The sequence below is a fragment of the Canis lupus genome, chromosome 22, assembly GCF_003254725.2.
Source record: "Canis lupus dingo isolate Sandy chromosome 22, ASM325472v2, whole genome shotgun sequence".
In the NCBI taxonomy this organism is placed as follows: Eukaryota; Metazoa; Chordata; class Mammalia; order Carnivora; family Canidae; genus Canis; species Canis lupus.
In genome coordinates, this window is record NC_064264.1 from 32,697,908 (window position 1) to 32,723,755 (window position 25,848).

The 25,848-nt window shown below is 34.9% G+C and overlaps 1 protein-coding gene across 19 annotated transcripts in view; it reads right to left on the reverse strand.

Moving 5' to 3' along the window:
• RBM26 (RNA binding motif protein 26) overlaps window positions 1-25,848 on the reverse strand; it is an 85,817-nt gene that overhangs the window by 51,557 nt on the left and 8,412 nt on the right. For all 19 annotated transcript variants that reach the window (XM_025441245.3, XM_025441244.3, XM_049099494.1 and 16 more), the window contains exons 2-4: window positions 4,227-4,345; window positions 3,269-3,405; window positions 109-197 (exon numbers count right to left, since the gene is read on the reverse strand). In XM_025441245.3, coding sequence (XP_025297030.1) covers window positions 109-197; window positions 3,269-3,405; window positions 4,227-4,345 — 345 coding nt within the window. The remainder of the gene's footprint in view (window positions 1-108; window positions 198-3,268; window positions 3,406-4,226; window positions 4,346-25,848) is intronic.

Consider the following 25,848-nt stretch of genomic DNA (forward strand, 5'->3'; position numbering starts at 1 on the left):
AGAGAAGAGTAGACATATCTTGCCCCTAGATGAATCATAATCAAGTCTAAGCATTCATATAAAAGATACATCCAATATCTGAACACTGAACATGGTTCAATCAATCACCTATTTTCTCTGTATCGGGAACTTGACTGGGGTGGACTATGATTTAGCCTTCTGGAAAACTTCTTCTCTCGCTCTTCCTCCTTTGTTATCTGATATACAAAAAAAATTTTGCATAAGTTTAGTGAATTATTCTTTGCCATGTTACTATTTCCGTGATTTAAATAATATTAAAACACAGATGTGAAATTGCTCTCTTCTAAAGCATTAAAAAAACAAATTTCTCTTCTAATACAATCATTTAATTTAACCACAGAATAAAGGCTTGCTGAAAGTTAAAAGTGAATGCTAAATAGAAACTCAGAAATGTTTATCTTAGATAACAGTGTTGAGAAAACACTTAGGCAAATGTCCTCATTTTAACACTATTAGTAGAAAGTCAATTTTATTTCTTCTTTCAAAATTCCAACATGGATTTGGTCTAGCACCAAACACATTAGGAAATATAGAAGAATGCATTAGAACTAACCAAGTCAGAAAAAGAAACATAAGAGAGAATGATACATAAGGTCAAATAGTTCTCCAGTTTCTCATAGCAGTATGGCAGCTATATATTTCTCTTTTCTAAAAAGGACCTTCATTTGTATTGTATTAATAGAAAGCAGGCCTGGAAAACATTCCCTTTATCAATGCTACTTTACTGAGGCCAGAATTTTTCATGCTATACTGTCTAGAACACTGATTACATAGGATAGTAACAGGTGTTACTAGAAAAAAGATTTAGAGGATAAACCAATACAGGAAGTATTGAACATGTAGCTTCTGTAAATACGGCAAGTCTCCAGATTTTGCATTTTTAATAAGAACTCTAAGACATTTTGACTCAGTGTAAAGGATAACATAACAGTGTCCCAGTTTATTCCAGTTGTTCCAATACCTCTCTGGGATAAGACCCTCTCCTGTCAGAAGTGTCCAATATTGGATGAGAAATTAAATGGAAATCCTATCAACAGGCCAAACTCTGAGGAACACTGCTTTAAAAACCCTTTTTCCCATCTTTTTTTCCTTATAAATACTTTCATTCTCCTCTTGCCACCCATTTCGAACCTCCCCCATTCATAAAAACAGGGTTCAATGCACCTTTTTTCCCTTCTACTTGCTTCAACACACACTCGCAAGTAATTTATGTTGATACATCATCATCTTCCACAGTACATGCTCAACTGGGAACTTTTACTATACCCATGGTATTTTAAATCCAGGTTGTCATCTGACATTTTGACAGTTCTGAAAGATCAGGGATAAATATCCTTCACAATTGGTCAAGAAAACTGTGGAGAAATATTATTATGTCAATAGACGTAAGACTAAGGTTTTACCACTAACTCGTTTTGGGGAAGACTCCTTACTGCTTCTCAAATCAAGGACTACTTAAGATTTTTAAGAATCAAAATATAATTTGCATAGCAGATATCTAGAACCAACCCACCAAACTTCCATTGGCAGGCAAAACTTAAATTATTGGGCAACTCTATGTGGCATTAGCAGTTGCAGCACAATAGCCACTATCTTTTTCTTCCTTATTAACAGAACCCCTCTACTGTTAGATATGAAATATACACAAAATAATTTCTGGTCTTCCCTTGCACCAAGTAGTGAAGGGGTGTTTTATGTGTGTGTCTGTGTAACTATCTACATGCATGTATGTGTAAATATGTTCAAATACAGAAATAGAAATATATTTGAGAATTACTACATAATATTATACATATATTTATATTAATACATATTAAACAAGTATTACTTCCATAATCTGGAAAGAAAGATTATGAGGGGAAAAAAACTCAACCACATCTTCCACCATGCAACAATCTCTCAGTAGTGATAGGAACTGCCATTTATTGAAAATATATTATACGCTATACACTATGCCAAGTGCTTTACAGGTATTATTTTATTATTACTCACAACAACCATATAGTATTTCCATTTCACAGCTGAGTAAACTAAGACTTGGAAAAGTAATGTTTTTTAAGGTCATAAAGTAATGACTGATGAAGCCAAAATTTTAACCAAGATTTATTCGACCTACAGCTAGGCTAACTGCAGAAATCTAACAGCTTAATACCAATTATTTTTGTTTGAATTACAATCTTTAAACATCAAATTGATGATATCTGGATTTTTATGATTATTAAGAATGGTAAATAAAAAGTAATAAAGTTATAAAAGGTAAATTCTTCAAATCTCCTAAAATGGGGTACCTGGGTGGCTAAGTTGATTAAGCATCTGCCTTCAGCTCAGGTCATGATCCCAGGGTCCTAGGATCAAGCCCCATAGGGGGCTCTCTGCTCCTCGGGGAGCCTGCTTCTCCCTTTCCCTCTGCCTGCTGCTCCTCCTGCTTGTGTTCTCTCTCTCTCTTCCTACCCCACCCCTGCCCCAACAAATAAATAAATAAAATCCTAAAATTAAAAAAAAAATCTCTTAAAGGATGAAGTCATGCCCGCTGCTCTGTGAAGGTCCTTTTACATGACCACCTTACAAATAGTCCCCTACAAAATGTATACAGGACAGAAGCAGATAGATCTAATGTCAATCTAATTATTTTCAGAAAACATAGATAATCCAAGTCCATATTTGTAAGATACTATGCAGAAAAGAGTTGAAAAGCAAGCTTGACACTGTTATCCTTAGAAAGGCATTATAAGGTAGTCCCTTGACTGGTGTCTGCGAACTTTGATTTCTGGAGGGTTCCCATCATTCCCAGATAATAATAGCTCACTTTATACCTGACTGTGTCAACGATATGGTTTTATGTCAACCACATGCTTTCCTCTGGGAGTCTGGAATTTTGGTACAGAGTAGACAGCAGATGCATCTGTGACCAGCCCAAAATAAAAACCTCACACACTGAGTTTCTAATGAGTTTCCCTAGTTCAAATGCGTTAAACCTACTTGTTAAGTGCATCCTGTATGACTCCACTGGGAGAAGGCTCTGGAAGCTCACATCTGTTTTCCCCCAGACTTCAAAATACCTACTTTTTCTCTTTGCTGATTTTGCTGTAAGAAGTCATAGCCATGAGTATGACTCTGTGCTAACTCCTATGATTGCTCCCAGGGATGGTCCTGAGGATTCTTGACACAAATCAGAAAGTTGAACTAGGTTTAATTATTCCTTATATGTTTTTAAAGAACAGCTAAGGTTTAACACACAAACCCTTACCTCCTCTTTTTTTATATCTTTTTCTTGGTGCTGAAAAAATTCTACCTTTAAGCTTCCCGATGATGGCTGCTCTGGAGGAGGTAGATAACTCTTTGTATTCACAGCATCAAAAAGTTTTTCCACAAATATCTGGGTCTCTAAAAAGAAAACCAAAAAACCACAGATTAAAGATATTTGCTAAGAAGTGAATTCTCCCCCTCTACACATCAGAATTCAAGATGATGAAATATACACTGACTTTCATAACTAGGAATTATACTAAGATCAACAGCTTCCTAACTAGTGTGCCATGACACAGATCTATGGTAATACTAATCCACTCAATTTTAGCATAGCGGAACTAGGGTGGTCAGAGTTTCTCAGCCAGTCGCCTCCAGCCAGGACTAGTCTCCACGTACCCTGTGCCCTGAGTGCCAAACATAATTATCATTATCCAGATGGTGGCAAAGTGAAAAAATTTTAAAGCACTATCTAGGCATCATTACAAATAGTTTCTTAAGCAGTACTATCTTTAAAGAAACAAGTATTCATTTACTTAATCTTTTAAGGAAAAAATATCAGCATGCTTTAAGAAAGAGAATAAAGATACTAATTTAAAAAAGGTGTCCATTATAAATAAGCTATAGCTATAATGAGTAATAATACTGTTTGTTCAACTTTGTTACAATTAGAGTCTGTTCTCTTATTGAGTTCCTTTATTATGGAAAATCTTGCTTTAAAGGATTTATTAAAATGTGTGGGAAATATCAGAAAGGGAGACAGAATGTAAAGACTGCTAACTCTGGGAAACAAACTAGGGGTGGTAGAAGGGGAGGAGGGCGGGGGGTGGGAGTGAATGGGTGACGGGCACTGGGGGTTATTCTGTATGTTAGTAAATTGAACACCAATAAAATATAAATTAAAAAAAAAATAAAGGATTTATTAAAATCAGCTATTATTTTTAAACCAAAGATTTTACCTTTTTGAAGAAATACATCCAGCTGATCAATACATAATGCCTTTAACTCTTTCTCACTTTTGTCTTTCTTTACCAAAGCAAGAACATATTTTGCTAGGGCTGATGGATCTGCATCACAACTGAAGAAAAAAAAGCAACGTTGAAGGAAATTTAGTCATAAACAATTACACATTTTAAAAATTCTAGTTACAAACTGAATTAGTTTGTATGATAAATCGTTGAGTTAATATATGTAAAAAGCACCAACCCCAATGGAAGGGAATGAAGAAATATAAGTTCTCCCTTATAGTAATATATTTTACACGATATACATAGCCATTATTCTGTATCCCTCCACATACGTACTAATACATGTATTAAAAACTCAGTAGGATTTATTATTAAAAAGAGAAGTTATAATGAAGTAAAAACAGTACCAATGTATCAAAAACTACTATTAGTATGGAACCAATAAAAATACAAAAAGTGCCCTCCCCTTCCCAGTATCCCAAGAACTAAATAGCTAGAAAATCAGACAGAGAAGGCAATAAAGGAAAACCTGAAAACATACTAAAGACATATTACTTTAACAACAGAAAAGAAAGTTTAGAAATAAACCCAAATATATGAATTTTTATTTTGTAAAGGTGGCATCCAAGTCAATGAGTGAGATGAACTACACAATAGTATTGAGACAAGCTGGTAGTTACCTATTTAAAAACTAAGTTGGTTCCATACTGATTCCATACACAACAAATCAAAAACCGAAAAACATGAAAACACTAAATATTAGGAAAAAACAAGAAAGTTATTTTATAACTCTAGAGTATTGAAAACTTTCTCAGTTATGACAGAAATCTATATTACAAGAGTAATTTGATTATACAAAAAAAAAAAAAGCCAAAACTTTAGAATGTAGAGTCAAAAGACAAATGAAAAAAAGCTCAGAGTTCAACTCATTCAAGAAGGTGAATTCTCCTAATATGTAGTTTCTATCAATCAGTAAGATCAAACCATAAGAGAAAAAAGACTAAGAATATGAATAGATGCTAAAAAAAAAAAAAAAGTAAGTCTAACTATGAGTAAAAATATACCCTCATCCATAAGAATAATTCAAATAAGCTGGACTGAAATACCACTTTTTGGCTATAACGCTGGCAAAATCTAAAGATATGAAAATATGTTTTGAAGAGAAGACTATAGGGATACAAGCAGTTTTTAAACACTGTGGATGCTGTGAGAAGACTGGTAGCCCCTCCAGTATGGTAGCATAAAATCACAACTGCAACTGACGTAGCAATTCTACTCTGAAGTTACTTTACAGACATATTGACATATTCAAAGTGACACGTACACAAGTCACTCACTGTCACACTGATTGCAAAATAAAAAATGCGCACATGCCCATTTACAGAGGACTGGAAAAAAATTATCCTAACCTACACACAAGGGAATGAGATACAGCAAAAAGATGCAAAAAAGAACAAGGAAGTTTTCCTATCACAGATAAATTTTCCTTATCAATTTGTTATATTTAAAAAGCAAGGTAGAGAAAACTGAGTATTCATGTTATCATTTATGTGGGGTATATTTGGATTGGCTTATGTTTGAATAATAAATATGTGGAAGATAAATTAACTATGAGAACTGAGGTTTTTGGATAGGAGGAGGTAGTGGGGACTAAGTAAAGGAGGAACAGAGCAAGGGAAGAAAGTTTTTGATGCTTGAGCCATACCTATCCTAACAAAAAGCCAAGTAACTATTTTTCAACTAAGCTAAAATTATTACCCATTTAATTAATGATCACTTTACAAGTTAGGTTAAATAAGAGCAAAATAGCAATAGCCAAGCACTAACATCTACTAAACATCCAGTTTGTGCCATGAACTGTACATACTATATTTAGCTCTATTCTGTAACAATTCTAGAAAAGTACAGCAGTAACCTATGTCACTGAATCAAAAAATACATCTTGAAAAAGACAATGAACAGCTTTGACTGCACAGTAGAAACATTTACAGAAAAACCTGACTCAAGTGAATCAACAAGCCTAATTCAACCATTTATGTTTTTGCTTTGTTGTTTTATAAAGGCTAATACAGTGTCAGAATTGACAATTACTCTATTAAGAAACTAGTATAGCATTTATTTTATGCTCTGAGACTTCCTAGTCTATATCACTGTGGTAATTAAGCATGGCTTCCAACTCTTCACTCCTCCCTTTAGAAAGTAGAGCCGGATTGCTCACCTTTGAGAGTAGGTTCAATTTAGGGACTTGCTTCTAAACACACAGAATGGCAGAAGTGATGGTATCTACCTTCTGAGACTAGGACATACAAAGTATTGTCGCATCATTCTTACTCTTTCTGGGATCACTTCTTCTAGAGAAAACAGCTACTATATTTATTCCAAGAATGCTCAAGCAGCCAATGGAGAGCAACATGTGGCAATGAAATGAGGGCTCCAGTCAACAATCAAAGAATTGAAGTATCTTGCCAAAAGCCACATGTGAGTGAGTTTAGAAGCAGATTCTACAGTCCCCATAGAACACTGAGAAGACTGCAGAACTGATCTACAGCTTAACTGCAAACTCATGATTCTGAGCCAGAAATACTCAGTTAACCTGCTTCCAGAATCCTGATACAGGAATGATAAATTGTAATGAGGTGATAAATGTCTGCTGTGTTACTAAGTTGCAGGCTAATTTGTTAGTAATCATAAATCAACTTTTCTCACAGATTTCCATTTATTCACAAAGACTTGAAATAGGCTACTACTTAAAAAGAAGCAAGAAAGAATTCATTTCAATGGTACATGAAAGATTCTTTAAGACTTTTTCAATATTCAATATAGAAATTTACTTCAATATTCAATATAGAAATGTACTTCAATATACTTAAACCAACACTTAAGGGTAGCCCTGGTGGCTCAGCGGTTTAGTGCCTGCCTCTGGCCCAGGGCGTGATCCTGGAGTCCCGGGATCGATTCCCACGTCGGGCTCCCGGCATGGAGCCCGCTTCTCCCTCCACCTGTGTCTCTGCCTCTCTCTCTCTCTCTCTCTCTCTCTGTGTCTCTCATGAATAAATAAATAAAATCTTTAAATACACACACACACACACACTTCAAAAATAAAGACAGGGACGCCTGGGTGGCTCAGTGGTTGAGCGTCTGCGTTCTGCTCAGGGCATGCTTCCAGGGGATCAGGGATCAAGTCCCGCATAAGGCTCCCTGGGAGAAGCCTGTTTCTCCCTCTGCTTATGTCTCTGCTTCTGTCTTTCGTGAATAAATAAATAAAATCTTAAAAAAAGGCAATTTAAAAATACAGACAAGACAGTTTATAATTTTTTCATGTTTTATCATAATGAGCATAGAAATACTTAGATCTGTGATGAAATAAGCCCAAAGAAATGGGACAAATATAATCTCATGATGTATCTATGGATACATAGTTAGCCAGCAATTCAGTAATACTGCACAAGAGACCATGAAACAATGTCTATTCATGTTAGATAACCTGAATAAGCACTAAACAACTAGACATCAAGCTAAACATAATTTATTGAAAATCACTGTGATACATAATACTACCACTGTGTTGTACTGTTTTATTGCAACTGCTGTTAATAAATCCAGTCCCCACACGGAGTCCAAATGCTGTAATTCAACATTGGTCTTATTGTTGTGGTGAATTTTCAACTTAATATCGGCCTTTCTAATGACTTAACTGTGACTTTACATTTCTCTTAACACCAAATCTATCCCACTACTCAGCCACTCCATTACTTTTCTAAATAGGACACTTTAAATCAATTAAAATTTTCTCAGTGAAAAATGTAGAAAAAGACCTTTGTGATTGCTGTAATTATTATAGTTTATAGACTACAGGTTTATTTTATCTTATTTATTTACGAGAGTGAGCAAGAGAGAGAGAAAGGGAGAGAGAGAGAGTATGAGCAGGGGGAGAGGGAGAAGGAGGTTCCCCATTGAGCAGGGAGCCCAATAAGGGACTCCACCCCAGGACAGTGGGATCATGACCTGAGCCAAAGGCAGATGCTTAACCAACTGAGCCACCCAGGAGCCCTAGACTACAGTTTTATAAAATAGCAATCATTCCTGAACAATCACTGCTCAACATCTTCCATAGGAAGCTACTGAACTGAATAAAAAACCAATAAAATCACAACCACAGCAAATCAACTACCATACACAAAAATTCTAAATGCTGAAATAGTCTGAAAAAGCAAATTACTTTTTGGTATATGTTAAATTGCAGATTATCTAGTAGAAGCAAGGTTTAGAATTTCACATTTAATGGCAAAAATGGGTAAATTTACATTTGAGAAGCAATTTTTCATAGATCCTATAAGAAGTCATTTCATATTTAATATTTTTGAAAAAATGTACTTGTAAATTACAACTGAGTAAAAGAATATCTGAACTACAGAGGTGCAATAATATGCTTCAATGTTATGAATCAAGGAGAAAGGACAAAATATTTGTTCTCTTTTCTATGTTTTAACCAAAAGTGCCAATGCTACTTCTTCTGAACACCCAGCAACAACCTGCTATGCAAGATTAATGCAGTAAAAATGTTTAAGTTACCTAATCAAAAGAAAACCATATTAAGATAGTAAGGATTATTTTTCTAAAGTCTCCATGACAAGCAAAACTGTTCCTGCAGTAGTTTACAGCACCCGTTGCCACTGCTGATGATAGGTTTGCAAGTCTGAATGAATAGATCTTGTCAGAGCTAGACTCTACCCTATGCAACGTTACTAGCATTCTAGAAACAGTGAAAGAAAAGTGGGACTGCAATCTTTCAGGTCAGACAGAGAGAGAAAAAAAGAACAGATTTTGAAAATGTTTAAGTATAAAGAACACTGAGTGACAGACTTCATCTCTATTTTAGCAAACAGGCTGAACTCCCACTGATTCTATATTCCTTAAGTACTTCTCAATCCAGCAAGTACAAAAATCTGCCAAAAAGCATCAAACTAACCACAGAGTGCTCCAACTCCAATTACCTTTGTGTCTGTGTGTGTGTGTGTGTGTGTGTGTGTGTGTGTGTGTGTGTGTTGGGGGGCTTAAGAGGGTTGGGTGGGCAAAGCACAATGAAAACAAACTACAAAATAAGGCAGGCATGAAACAACTTGCCAATATCATTTGTGAAAGGTGGGGTGGAGAAGGAGCAACTAAGTATTTTAGTTTATAAGTCAAATGAGATAAAGTGTGAAATGGTTGGGGGAAAACTTAAATCATAAAGATGCAATAAAATAAAAAAAATTAAGTACTAGAGAGAAAATAGTAATTCCTATGCAGTAAGGAGAGCCACTGCTTTCACTTTTAGGTGTCACTATTTACAAATACATTAGGCAAACTCAGATTCCTGGAAAATGACCAGAGTAGTAAATGCGTATCATTATCAGACAGCTTACTAGGAATTATCAGCCTGGAAAGCTAAAATGTCAGAGAGAAAACTGGTAGGCTTTCAAATAATTGAAAAGCTATCACAAGAAATATTACATTTATTCAATACATCCTCCATGGGATATAATTAGTACCAGTAAGTGGAAGCAACAGATTTTGGCTTAAAATAAGACATGAACTCTTTTAATAAACAAAGGCCTCCCAAAGGCAGAATAAACTGCCTGAAAGAAAGTTTTCCACCATTAGAATGTTTTCAAGCATAGGCTGAACAGCCCCTGGCAGATTAAACACTGGATTGTAGAGTAAATCCTTCACAAACCTGAATGAATATAATACTTCGGTTTAATTCTGTTCATGGCACACTGTGCAGATACATGAAACACAAGATAATACGGTATTCTTTTCAATTAACTTATAAATATTAGTAATAAATTTAAGTTAGCTGGCACTACAGATAAAATATATACTATATAAGAGAGTTTTATCAAAAACATACCAAAATCCAAAAAGAGAACTTCTTTTTTTTTTTTTCCAAAAAGAGAACTTCTTAAACACATGTATAACCTCTGGGCCTAACACAGTACCTAAGAGAGAACACTAAGACAGAGACAAGATACGCAAATCTCAACGGGTCAACAGCTAACTTTTACAGGAACCCTTTAGTTTTCATCTTCATGAAGTACTGAGAATAAAATAGTTGATTATTTTCCAAGTATCACAATCATCTTTCAAAAATATTTAATGAGCACCTATTATGTAAGGCCCTCTTCTAGATCCTGAGTATGCAACTTTGAAAAAAGTAAGTTCTCACAGAATTTGCACGGCGGCTATAGGAAGGAGACACAATACATACATAGATACACACAACATATTGTCATGTAGACAAGTGCTCTGAAGAAAAATAATGTAAAGTATGGAGATACAATATAGAGTAAAAGGAATGAAGGGAAGGAAGGAGGAAAAAACAGGAAAGGAATAAATGAATATATATAAGATCATCAGAGAAGAACTCTGATAAAGTGACATTTAAACAGGGACCAGAATTGAAACAGGGATCAAAATGGAATACAAGCAAGCTTTGGGCTATCTGTAAAAAGGACAGCCCAGGCCGATGGAACCAGAGAAAAGGCCAAAAGTGGAGGTCTACTTGACACATAAGGCACAGGAGTCCAGTGGGATGGAGAAAAGAGAGCATTCATAAACAGTTGGGATTTCTAATCTGTCACTTCATTAAATATTTTAAATTAAATGCTTCAATGAACTTTAACAAATTAAATGTCCAGATCACCATGAAGTCATTCAAATTTTGATTTTAAAGGTGTAAAAGTAAAATTTTAACAATCTCTGAATTTGTCTTAAAGATACAGTAATAATGAAAAGCACTAAAAGGGATAAACATCTAAGAAGGTCATTCTTTTCCAAAAGTACCTGAAGAGGGAAGTATATATGCTAAGTAAGTTGGAGAAGCTAAAGCAATGCAGAAAATCAAATGTTGTAATAAAAATAAAACCTCCCAAAAGAACCTCCCAAAAGACTTTTCCTAAATAATATTTTCAATAACATGAATCAAATCACCCCTGGATATAAAGACTATAATTAATCCTCCTAAGACACTCTTTATATTAGTTTTTACTTTTTAATTTACAGCTTGAAAACGGTAATGACACAGGAAAATAAAAAAAGCTAGCTTTCCAGTACATTTTTTTCAAAAAGAAGTTTGTTTTGTTTTGCTCAAGTTTCTTGGAGACTTAGAAATTCAGTGGAAGATAACTGAAGGAATTTAACCCAAGCTTCCATTTTTGGTAATCTTGAGAAGGTGTAGCTGGAGGTGGCAGTGGAAATTAAAAATTAAATTTAAATATGTTAACTCAGTAACTTTAGAACACGGATATACACCCACATCTGTTCCTACCAAATTTTCGCTTTATATTCAAAAAAAATATCTAGTTTGCATCCAAGTCATAGTTCTTTATTCTGTACTTAGGATTACTCTTTTAAAAACCCAAATCCCATTGCAACAAATATAATATATACACTGAAAAATTCAATTGCCGTAGTTTACTATAGAACTTCATTCAATTCAAATTAGCAGGCAAAAAATAGATTATTTGTATGTAGTAATTAGCTACAGCAAAAATTATTCATGAAGCGTTATCACACCCACTTCATCCTACTAAATAAAATCACAATCACAAAATAAGCATATCTAAACGTGATCTATCCATGAGCATTATACAATCACTTATCACTGCAACCACAATCCATGTGATTACAACACTGAAAACTATTCTGTCAGTTCTTTCATTACCTGTATTACCCCCAAGAAATAGCAGCAATGCCTTCACTCCTTGAGAACAACAGTCTTCAAACATTTTGGTCTCAGGATTGATTTACAAGTTAAGGACTATAGAGAACTCCAAAGAGCTTTTATTTAAAAGGGCTATATCAAAAAAAAAAAAAAAAAGGCTATATCTAGCAATATTTACTACACTTGGAGTTAAAACTGAAAAAAAATTAAATTTAGTTTAAAATAACAAATCAAATAAATAACAAATCCACAGTTTAACAAAAGAAGGAATTTAATGGAAAGTCTGGGACTCCTGGGTGGCTCAGCGACTGTGTGTCTGCCTTCCCTTAGGCCATGATCCCGGAGTTCCTGGATCGAATCCCACATCCGGCTCTCTGCATGGAGCCTGCTTCTCCTTCTACCTATGTCTCCGCTTTCTCTCTGTGTCTCGAATGAATGAATGAATGAATGAATGAATAAATAAATAAATAAATAAAATATTTTTTAAAAAATAAATGAAAGTCTAATGTAAGGATAACCAGGCATAGCTGGATCCAGGAGTTAAATGATACCACCAGGACCCTCTTTCTATTCTGTTTTCCCTTGAATTCATTTCATTGTAAGGTAGGCCCTCCTCCTGTGGCAACAAAAAGCAGTCCTAAATAGTTCCAGGCTTACATCATTCTGATTAAGTAGTGAATCCAGGGAAAGGGAACTGCCTTCCTCTCCTCTGGCATGATACTGGTCCTTGAAAATGACTCCTATTCCTCACTTTGGTTATATCCCTACTCAAGGCAGGGATGGGCAGAGTTCCATTACTAACAGCCTCCTGTAAAACTAAATACTCTTTTTTTTTAACATAAAAAAATAATTATATTTCCACAATAAAATTTGGTGAGAAAACTAGCAATGTTTCACAATTTTGCAAATACCATTAAATGTCTGGCTTAAAAGAAGACAGAACAATTCTAACATCTACTTTTGTATTCAATCTGTTAAATTCAATGCTATTATGGTTGAAATATATAAAGAAATCTGACCTCATAAAGATATTTAGTTGGAAAAGTAAGGATTTCACAAATATTATGAAAGGTTTCAGGAAAGTCCAGGAGTCCCCCCAACAAACTTGAGGATCACTTTTAAAATTCACTTTAAAAGTATGTTAAATATATGATTCAAAGACAAGATCAATCTTCATCTTCTCAAAGACCCATTAATTTAGATTGTAAAACTCTATAATGTTTAGTGCAAAGAGCAGTCGCCCAAACTGCAAGCTGAGCACAGACCGGTGTGGTCATAGAATCATGGTCACAGAACTTACAAGAAAAGTGGGACTGAAGAAGAAATAATGATATGGCAGCCCACAACAAAACTGCATATTTAGTATACATTTTACACTCCAATTCATAGAAGACTTGAGTTCCCTGGGAAAGGAGAAGACCTCCAAAGGCCACCCCTTGAATTATTCATATTCACATTCTACCTACTTACAAACCTTTCAGTCACTAGGAAAGAGAGGAAGCCAGGAAATACTTCCCTTCATGACCAAGAAGAGACAGAAGTATCCAAAAGAAATAGCACTAAGACTAGAAGTCTGGAAAAAAAACTAACCAACCGAACTTTAAAATAATTCAATATGTAATCTGAAAATGAAAAAAAAAATCGCCCTGTTTTTCAAGAGCCACAGAATCCCCCTCTCTGAACACTCATGAACAAACTTTAACCTTTTGGGAGAGATAAATAAGAACGAAATTCAATAAAAACATTTAAAAATTTTTCCTAAACTGCCAGACCGAAGATCTATAGGTATTGTTACTATTGGTATGCTATGCTAGTTTGTTTCCCCTACAGGAATTCTAGGTAACTATGTTTACCTTTTCCCCAGACCCAATTACAAGGTGTTAAGATGTATCAACCAAGCATCACATTATGTAAGCACACTAATCAAGAGCATTATCAACAAAAACTCACAAAACACAGCTCTCAGTTTAGGTCAAAACCGATTCTGACATACATAAAGGTATACTAACAAGTTCAAAGACCTGTCACAGATTAAAAAAAAAAAAAAAAGTCAATAAACGTCTCTAGCATATTGACAAGTCCTTCCTTGTTGCCTTTTCCTCCTTATATATATTCAGTACGCAAGTTCCATGAATACTGCCATTTCTTAACCTCCTGCCAAAGCCCAAATTCAGGCATTTCACAACTCCTAAAACTACAAGAAAAAGCTAATCTTTGTCTCCAAAATATAATCTAATTAAACCTCTACACGCCCCTGTATCATTCTTAAGAAAAGCATCTGATCAAGTTAATTTACCTTCCCCAGTTTACCACAACATAGTCCCCAAAATGTCCCAATGTTTCAGCCTGGCAATAAAATCTATTCTTAGTCTGAACCAACAAAGGTTGCTGGATTCAAAAGCCTCTTCATAACCAAAATGAAGAGTCATAATTCCTCATAGAACTGTTGTCCAATTTTGGCTATTTAGTGTTATCAGATACTTCAAACTTTAACAGAATCCAGTTTGAGAGAGTGAGTGCACGAAAAACTTCAGAGATTGGTCACTGCAAGCATATGAACAGTTTTCAAAAGGGTGTCTACCTCATTCACTGTCTATTATAAAGAATTAAACTTCTTTATACTGGAGATATCATTAAAGAAAATAATATAAACATATAACTACAGTCACATTGGCAGTTTCTTATAAAATGTCCCCAAAAGATCCTAAATTAAATATCTTGAACTACTTATTCCATTTAAAACTATATTACAGACATCAGCATCATGGCAGCATGAGTCAGTCATTCCCTTCTTCTCTCCTCTCTGATTTATAACCAATTAGATATTCATAACTGAAGGGGGAGAAAAGCGCCTCTGCACAGGATACCAGGACACCTAAGAGACCTATCCATTTGTGCATCTGTGAGTGGACTGGACCACAGAGGCTGTAGCAAAAGCAGAGAAGATGGTGGCTGGTCCAGCAGCAAGCCAGCACAACCCTTCCAGCAGAGGAAGTGCAGGGTAAAGGCAGGAGAACATATGTCTGCCTGACCATGCGTGCTGACACTACAAAAACCAGTTGCTCTCTCTGAAAAGAGACCGCAGTGACTGGGAATAAGCAAAGGGAACTAAAGAAGACAGTCTCTTGCTATTTTCCCTTGGGGGGCAAGAGGACCACCCACGAACCTCTTGTACTCCTCCCCCAAATTGAGGATCCCCCAGCAAGCCACTGGCAGACCTAGAGACTAACGTGCCAAATATACACCTCTCCCCAAGCTCTCCAGCCACCCTTTGGTCCTTTTTTTTTTTTTTCTTTCTTTCTTTCCAATGTACTTGCTCACAACCTTAATGCAGTCAGCTCTGATACAGGAAAGGAAAAGGCTTGCACTACAGTGCCACCTACTGGAAACCAAAATGAAGACTCCTAATTACAAACCCGCTGACTTGTTAAGAATCAAAGTAAACAGAACCTTGCCTAAATAAGAAAAGGGTTTACTACTTCAAATGTAGAAGCCAAGGCACTTTCCATCAAACACCATGAAAAAATCACAGTAATATGGTGTCACACACAAAAAAAATGACAATTTTCCAGCAACTAAACCCAAAGCCATGAAGTATTGTGATCTGATAAAGAATACAAAACAGCTATTATGAAGAAATTCAATACGCTACTAGAAAACTCAGGAAAACAATACAATGATTTGAGGAATAAAATTAACAAACAAAAGGAGAATTTAATCCAATAGATTAAAATTGTAAAAAAAAAATTCTTGGCTGAAGAACTCAATATATGAAGAATGAATCAGAATGCACTGGAAACAGAGCTGATCCTATAGAAGAGAGAATTAGCACACTTAACAACAGAAATAATTCAGGTGGAAGAGAAGAAAGAACTAAGATTTTTAAAAAGTAAAAAAGAAAAACAAAAAAAACCTGGAGTACATCATATGTACATTACATACATTCATACATTATATGAAAACTGTCAAAAGTCAACAATAAGGAATTTTAAAAGCAGCCCAGGGAAAAAAAAAGACAGTAACCTATAAAGGTATTCCGATAAGGCTACAAGCAGACTTCACAGCAGAAACTCTACAGTCCAAAAGAGAATGAATGGAATGACATATTCAAAACACTGAAAGATAAAAACGACCAGCCAAGAATACTCCACTAGCAAAGTTACTGAGATATGAAGGAGAAATAGAAGTTCTCCCAGACAGAAGTTGAGGGAGTTCACTATAACTACGCATGTATCAGATACACCTGGGTGGCACAGTCGGTTAAGTGTCCAACTCTTGGTTTCCCCTCAGGTGGTGATCTCAAGGTTGTGAAATGGAGCCTCAAGTCAGGCTCTGTGCTCAACGTTAAGTCTGCTTAAAACTCTCTCTCCCTTTCCTTCTGCTCCTCCCTCCCACACTTGCTTGCTCCTTTTCCTTCTCTCTAAAATAAATAATCTTTAAAAAAAAATGTTAAAAAGAGCTCTTCAAGCTGAAATGACAAAGTACATAAAACTTTAATTAAGTTAATAAATACTGAGAATACTCAGAATACCATAACTCTTCTTTAGAATAGTATGTTAAACTCTGAACTATGGCACAAAGGTTAAAAAAAGAAAGCATATTAAAGGGGCACCTGGCTGGCTAAAGTGGTGGAGTAGGAGACTAAATCTCAGGGTTGTGAGTTCGATCCTCACCTTGGGTGCGGAACCTACTTAATGTAAAAAATATAAATTTTTAAAAAGCACATATTGGGATGCCTCGGTGGCTCAGCAGTTGAGCGTCTGCCTTTGGCTCAGGGCATGATCCCAGAGTACCAGGATTGAGTCCCCCATTAGGCTCCCTGTAGAGAGCCTGCTTCTCCCTCTGTGCCTCTGCCTCTCTGTCTCTCATGAATAAATAGGTAGAATCTTAAAAATAAAAAAAGGACATATTAAAAGAACATATTAAAAATAACTATAGCTATAGTTATTTTAGTTATTAAGCTATATAACTTATGAATCAAAAATATAAAAGAAAATTAAAATTATGGAATCTTTATAGGCAAATGAATATATGTTTTCATCAGCAGAAAAAGGACTGCTTTGTCTAGATTTTTTTGTGTTACCTCATGGTAACCACAAAGCAAAAATCTACAGCATAGACATGAAACTAAAAAAAGTAGAAGACTGAGCAAATCACCATGGAAAACCAACTTACAGACAGAAACCAAACAAAAAACAATCAAAGAACAAAATAACCAGAAAGAAAAAGATGAAGTGGCAGTAGTAAATCCTTACATATCAATAATCATCCTAAACTAAATGATTAGTTCACCAATCAAAATATAGAGTGGCTGGATGGATTAAAAAACAAGACCCAAGTATATGCTACTTATATGAGACTAATTTCCATTCTAATGATACACAGAGGCTCAAAAGTGAAAGGACAGAAGATATTCCAAGCAAACAAAAACAGAAAGAAGGTGGACAGAGCCATAATTATATTAGACAAAATAGACTTCAGGCCAAAAAGGGTAACAAGAGTCAAAGAAGGTCATTATACAATGATAAAAGTCAACACATCAAGAAAATATAACAATAGTAAATACATACATTTCCAAATCGTGAACACTAAAATATATTAAGCAACTGAAACAGATCTTAAAGGAAACACAGACAATAATACATTAAGTAAATGTATGGGACTTCAATACCCCACTCTCTTTGGTGGATAGATTATCAAGGCAGAAAATCAACAAGGCAACACTGGAACTGAACCACATTTCAGAACAAATAGGCTTAACAGATATGTAGAACATTCTAGCCAAGAGCAGTAAAATAAATATTCTTCTTAAGGGCACATGGAACATTCTCCAACATAGAGCATGTGATAGGCCACAAAACAAATCTTGGCAAATTTAAGAAGACTGAAATCATACCAACTATATTCTCTGACCACAATGATAGGAAACTAGAAATCAACAAAAGGAAAGTAAGAAGATCTACAAATATGTGGAAACTATATGTGGAAACTATGGAAGCAATGCACTTCCAAACTACTGGGCCAAAGAAGAAACCAAATGGAGAATAAAAAATTATCTTGAAACAAATAAAATAAAAACAACATAGCAAATATTGTGGGATGCAGCAAAAGCAGTCCTGAAAGGAAACTTATAGCAGTAAATGCATATACTAAAAAAATAGAAGTATCTCATATAAACAACCTGACTTTACACCTCAAAGAATTAGGAAAAAAATAAATTAAGCCCAAAGTTATCACAAAGAAGAAAATAATAATGATCAGAGTGGAAAGTCATGAGAGACCAGAAAAACATCAGAAAGGATTAATAAAACTAAGAGCTGGTTCTTTGAAAAGATAAAACTCATAAACCTTTAGCTAGACTAAGAGGAAAATAAGTGAATGCTGAAAAAAACATTAGAAATAAAAAAGGCATTATGATAAATACTACAGAAATACATAAAAGCTTAAGGTACTGTGAATAATTATACGCCAACAAATTATATAATGTAGAAGAAATGTATACATTCCTAGAAACATACAGCCCACCAAGACCAAATCAGGAAGAAACAGAAAATCTGGACTGAATCAGCAATAAAAAATTCCCAACATGAGAAATGACGAGGACTAGACAGCTTCACTGGATAATTCTATAGAGCATTTAAAGAATTAACACCAATCAATTCTCATATGCTTCCAAAATGAGAGAACACTTCCTAACTCATTTTATGAGACTAACATTACCCTGATACCAAAACCAGATAGGAATACCACAAAAAGGGATCCTTGGGTGGCGCAGCGGTTTAACGCCTGCCTTTGGCCCAGGGCGCGATCCTGGAGACCCAGGATCGAATCCCACGTCGGGCTCCCAGTGCATGGAGCCTGCTTCTCCCTCTGCCTATGTCTCTGCCTCTCTCTCTCTCTCTCTCACTGTGTGCCTATCATAAATAAATAAAATAATAAAATAAAATAAATAAAATAAAATAAAATAAAATAAAATAAAATAAAATAAAGGAATACCACAAAAAAAAAAAACTACAGACCAATATTTCTAATGAATATATGTGCAAAAATTCTCAAGAAAATATTAGCAAACCAAATTCAGTAAGACGCTGAAGGGATTATACATCACAACCAACTGGGATTTATCCCTGGGAAGGAAGAATGGTTCAACATACGTAAATCAACAAATATAAGATATCCCATCGATAAAATGAAAATTGAAAATCACATGATCATCTGAATAGACATAGAAAGAATATTTGACAATATACAATATCCCTTCATATAAAAAAAAACCTTAACAGACTGAGTAGAAAAGAGCCAAACCTCAACACAATAAAGGCTATCATACAAACTCACAGCTCACATTACATTCAATGGAGAAAAACTGAAAGCTTTTCTTCTCACATCAGGAATAAAACAATATTGCCCACTCTCACCTCTCTTACTCACAATATAGTACTGGAAGTCCTTGCTAGAGCAATTAGGCTAAACAAAAGAATAAAAGGCATCCAAATTGTAACATTAAAAAGTAACACTGCGGCTATTTTCCAATGACATGATTTTTATCTTAAAAAAAAAAAAACCACCCACAGACTCAATCAAAAAACTTTTGGAACTAATCAATGATTTCAGTAAAGTTGCAGAATACAAAATCAACATACACAAGTGAGTTGCATTCCTTTATACTAATGATGAAATATCTGAAAAATAAAGAAAACTATCCCTTTCACAACAGCACCAAAAATAATAAAATACTTAGGAATAAATTTAAGCAAGGAAATAAAAAACCTGTACAACAAAAACTACACGACTGTGAAAGAAATTAAAGAAACAAACAGATGGAAAGACATCTCATGTTCATGGAGCAGAGGAATTAATATTGTGAAAATGTCCATCATTGCTCAAAGCAGTCTATAGATTCACTGCAATTCTTTCCAAAATTCCAATAGTATTTTTCACATAAATAGAACAAACAACTCCTAAAATTTGTATGGAACCACAAAAGACCCTGAATAGTCAAAGCAGTTTTACAAAAGAAGAACAAAGCTGGAGGCACCATAGTCTCTGATTTCAAACTAAATTACAAGGGAGAGTAATTAAAAGTGTGGTATTGGCATAAAAACAGACACTTATACCAAGAGAACAGAACAGAGCCCAAAAATAAACCCATGTAAATATGGCCAATTTATAATAAAGAAGACAAGAATTTACAACAGGGAGAGGGTAGTCTATATAGTCTCTTCAATAAATGGTGTTGGGCAAATTGGTCATATGCAAAAAAATAAAAAACCAAAATCTTACAACATATACAAAAACTAACTCAAAATAGATCAAAGACTTAAACTTAAGACCTGAAGCAAAAGTCCTAAAGAAAAGAGGAGGTAAACTCCTTGACATAGGTATTAGCAATGAGTTTTTGAAGTTTACACCAAAAGCAAAAGCAATAAAAGCAAAAAGAAACAAGTGGGACTACATCAAACTAAAAAGCTTCTGCAAACGAAACCGTGAACAAAATGAAAGATAACTTGCAGAAAAGGAGATTTTTGTAAACCATAAATTGGAAGGGTTCATACCCCAAAGATATAAGAACTCCATCAACTCAAAAACAAACAAAACCAGACATTCCAATTAAAAAAATAAGAACTAAATTATCCATTTCCCCAGAGGACATCAAAATGGTCAAAAGACACATGAAAAAGATGCTAAATATCACGAAACATCAGGGAAATGCAAATCAAAACAAGGGGATACTGCCTCACACCTGTTAGAATACCTACCATCAAGAAGGCAAAAAACAACAGATGCTGGTTAGGATGTTGTGAAAAGAGAACTCTTATTATACATTGTTGCTTGGAAATATAAAGTGGCCCAGCCACTATAAAAAATAACTTGGAGGGTCCTCAAAAGTTTTTAAAAGATCTATCATTCAATCCAACAATTCCACTTCTGCGTATATACCCAAAGAAAATTAAAACAAGATTTTGATGAGATATATGAATTTCTTTTTTAATTTTTTTTTTTTTAATTTATGATAGTCACAGAGAGAGAGAGAGAGAGAGAGAGGCAGAGACATAGGCAGAGGGAGAAGCAGGCTCCATGCACTGGGAGCCCGCCGTGGGATTCGATCCCGGGTCTCCAGGATCGCGCCCTGGGCCAAAGGCAGGCGCTAAACCACTGCGCCACCCAGGGATCCCGATATATGAATTTCCATTTTTATCACAGCATTATCCACAATAGTCAAGATCTGAAAACAACCCAAACGCCCTTCAACATATAAATGGGTAAAGAAGATGTGATACATAAAGACAATGGAAAATTATTCAGCACAAGAAAGGAAGATACCTTTCCTTTTGTGAAGAAAATGATGGACTATTAGCACATTCTGCTATGCAAGGTAATGTATATGTGAAATCTAAAAAAGTTAAACTTAAAAACAGAGTTAATAGGTGGCTACCAGGGACTGGCCACTGGTGGGGTGGGGGGAGGAGATGGGAACGATGGTATTTTAAGGGTATAGATGGTAATGAGTAGTAAATAGGCCATGGAGACCTAATTCACAGTATTACAGACACTGACAATAATATTGTACTATAATTATGTGATAAATATCACTACACTGGCAATTTTATCAAGATATATAAATGTATCAAAGTGACATACTTTACACCTTAAGATTACAAAATGTTGGGGCAGCCCGGGTGGCTCAGTGGTTTAGTGCTGCCTTCAGCCCAGAGCCTGATCCTGGAGACCCAGGATCAAGTCCCAAGTCAGGCTCCCAGCATGGAGCCTGTTTCTCCCTCTGCCCCCCTCTCTCTCTCTCTCCTCCCTCTCTCTCTCTCTTTCTCTCCCTCCGTCCCTGTGTGTCTCTCATGAATAAATAAATAAAATCTTAAAAAAAAATGTTCTTCAGGAGATTTATTCAATTTAAAAAACTGTATTACTGGGACGCCTGGGTGGCTCAGCGGTTGAGTGTCTGCCTTCGGCCCAGGCCATGATCCTGGAGTCCCAGGACCAAGATCCACATCAGGCTCTCTGCATGGAGCATGCCTCTCTCTGTGTGTGTCTCTCTCATGAATAAATAAATAAAATCTTAAAAAAAAAAAAAAAAAAAACACACACAACTGTATTACAAAGAGCAATAAATGATCTGCTGAAGGGCATATTTTTATGCTTTTAGGTAGACTTTGTAATCATTTAAGTATTTTTCACTTATAGTAGCTTTTTAAGATTTGTATAAATCTTAAATTTGTATTTTTTATAACAACTTTTAAATTGCCAGTAAGCAATGAAAAATAATTGGAGAATGTGGGCATAAAACCAGGGAGTGTAGGACCAGCAGGAAGCAGAAAGTCATAAAGTCAAAAACCAGAATTTATACTGACATACTTCTCTCCTATCACTCTTTAAATGGCTGAGACAAATAAACTAGAGAAATTACTTGCCACAACACAGTATGACTTCAAAAAACAAGTGTATCTGAACTACTGGATTTAAATACACCATCACCAAAAGCACACTTTAATGTTAAGAAGGCCTCCAACAGCAGCATTAGGTGACATCTGGAAAAAAATTCCTCTGTAATGAGGACCAGGACCGGGTGGGAAGAGGAGAAAGAAACAGAATAAAGAGAAGGGAGGGGCAGAGAGGAAGAAAGAGATGGAGAGAGAATGAGAGGGAGGGAAAGGAAAGAAAGAAGGAAGAGTAAGAAAAAAGGAAACTACATATGGCAAGATGTTCACTGCAGTTATTTATAAAGTTAAAAAAAAAAAAAAACCTAGGAAATGAACTAAATCACAAGTAAAAATACGGTTAAGTAAACTATGGTACAGTTATTCAAAATTGGAATCAGCCATTTTAAAAGCATAAAGACTACATATTATGCATATTAGTATTAATATTAAAAATGCTAGGGTAAGAACTGTGAAGAGGACTTTGACTTTTCATTTCAAAGCCTTCTGGCAGGTTTTCTTTCTTGTAACTATATGCAGGAATTTAATAGTTTAAGAAAATAAGCTATTTTTTAAAGCAATTACCTTGTCTTAAAGCACTATTAAAAGAAATTATACAGTACACTCACATAATGAGTATGTGAGCCATACTATGGTGCCATTAGGAAGACAAGAAGCTAAAGAATATAATCATATGGGAAGATACGCATACTGTCTATTACAATATCTGTATAGTAACATATGAACAACATGATCTGGTCTATGTTAAAAAATTAGTTGACCCTGGAACAATGCAAGGATTAAGGGGGACAACCCCCACACAAAAATCTGTAACTTCTGACTCCCCCAAATCTTAAACACTACTAGCCTACTACTGACCAGAAACCTTACCAAAAATATAAAGTCAATTAATACACCTTTTGTACATTATATATAATTACATACTGTATTTTTACAATAAAGTAAGCTAGGTAAAAGAAAACCTTGAGAGTTATTAGAAAAATACATTCACAGTACTACAAAACATTCATGTATAAGTGGACCCGTGCAATTTAAACATGTTATTCAAGGGTCAATTGTATGTACCTACATAAACATAATACATGTATGTTTATTTTTATAAATATACAATTATGTATTTACAAACGAGGATCAAGAAGGAAGACTCACTTTCACTTTCTATTTCTATACTCTTCGAATTTTTATTAAAACAAGTATATATTATTTTCAATTGAAAAGAAAAAGAAAAATTCTGTTAAAAAATAGCACAAGCATTATTATAACCATATAGCATGCATTTGACAATGGAATACTATTCAGCAGTAAAAAAAAAAAGGAACAAGATACAGATATATGCAACAATATGGATAAAGCTCAAGAACATTCTGAAAAATAAAAAGAAGTCCTGCTCTAAGGGGTACCAATTCTAAAACTCCACTTATACGAAGTTCCAGTAACAAGCAAAACTAATATACAGTGAGGAAAAAAAATCAGAACAGTACTTATTTCTATGGGTAAGTGGTAGCATGGGAAGGGGAAAGAGGAAACATTCTAGAATGGTAGTAATGTTCTTTATTTTGATAGGGAACGGAGTTACATAGATATGCACATCTGTCAAAACTCATCAAAGGATACACTTTAAATGTGTGTACACTACTGTATACAGATTATGTCAAGCTTTTTAAAAAAACTATAAATACTGAACTCTAATGATATGCAATGGTAAGTATTTAGGGTTAAGTTCATTAACATCTGCAATTTACTTTAAAATACATCGAAGAAAGAGTGGCAAGTACACTAAAATGTTAACAGTAGAATCTAAGTGATGGGTACACATGGTGTGTCATGTGGTAAATATACACTGTAGTACTATTTGTCCAGTTCATCAATATAGATGGTTAAATTATGGTATATCCATTAAAACACTATGTAACCTTTAAAAAAGGCAACACTTTTACATATTTCATAGAATGACATCCAAGTATGATACCAACTATGCAAAAAAGAGAATTATAAATAATATATGTATCTGCTTGTATGTTGGCAAAATATCTCAGGAAGAATCACTGAGTAAGAGATCTCAAGTGAATTCCATTATTTCATACACACGCAATATTTAATATGATGCCAAGTTAAAAATAAACTTTTACCTGTTTGAGAAGTTACTATTTGTAGACTGAAAAAGGATGCTTCCACAGAAATGAGGTAGTGGAAGTAAGTGACTAAGTTTGGTAGGAAAGACTTATACTATCCACTCATTTCTCATTCTCTATTTCCTGGGACTAAGGAAGCAGGAGGAAAAAAAAAAAACAATATTCCTTGAAGCTGTTTAGCTCAAGCCTGAATTAGTCACTCCTGATGTGTAGACACCAAACAGTAGAGTAGCTTATTTTCTGCTTTGTTCATAATACTATCTCTGTCTTCATTTATGCATATAATTTTATCTGAAAACTATTGCAAGCCAAAGATAAGAAAGTGCTAAAACGTATAAAAACTGCTAAGTCCATTTTAACTGCTCAGCACTCGGATGGAAAAGCCAAGTAAGGCTGTAGCAGTGAAAAGTGGTAAGGAGAGTCAACTCAACAAAAGTTAAAGGGATGAAGAGAGTGATGAAAACTATTTTAAACAATAATTAGCTATTAAAAAAAACTTCTACCAGCTGTAAAATTCATTAGACTAGAATTACCAACCACATAGCATTCTTCTCAGGGCAGCTCTGCGGAGGCCAGTAGGTTGCATATAATAGCATTCAAAAATACTTTGAGGGACGCCTGGATGGCTCAGTGGTTGAGCGCCTGCCTTCAGCCCAGGGCGTGACCCTGGAGTCCCAGGATCGAGTCCCACATCCGGCTCCCTGCATGGAGCCTGCTTCTCCTTCTGCCTGTGTTGCTGCCTCTCTGTGTCTCTCATGAATAAATAAATAAAATCTTTAAAAAAAAATACTTTGAATAAATGTTATTAATATTTATTTTTCAATGTCCTTTCACCCTAAAAAATCACTTAAACTTTACATAATCTGAAGGTGCTATCAAGTAAAAATAAAGAAAAACAGACCCAGAGATTAGTAATTTTTCAAATTGCTCACATATCTACTGCTCTGAAATAAAATTCTCATTAAAGTATGGTAGATTTTATAGTCTACACTCTTCTGCCTAGGTTGTTATACAAACTAGAAATTTCAACCAGTGCATTTAATATACCACACATGAGGCACTGTGCTGGGCACCATATACAACAGGGAGACAGTTAAATCTTAAGCTTTGGCATCTACTTTCAAGACGTGAGATTCTAATAATGAAATTAAAATAAATAAGAATCAATTACTAAACAAGTAATTGTTGAAAGCAAATGATGAAAGTCATAATCAATGCAAACTGTCCTAGGAGAAGAGTCATGTCATTCCTTCCAGATGAATGTATCACAAATCACTTTCCGGAAGACCTGGAATCTTTGCTGAGCTTTGATTTCAACATACATA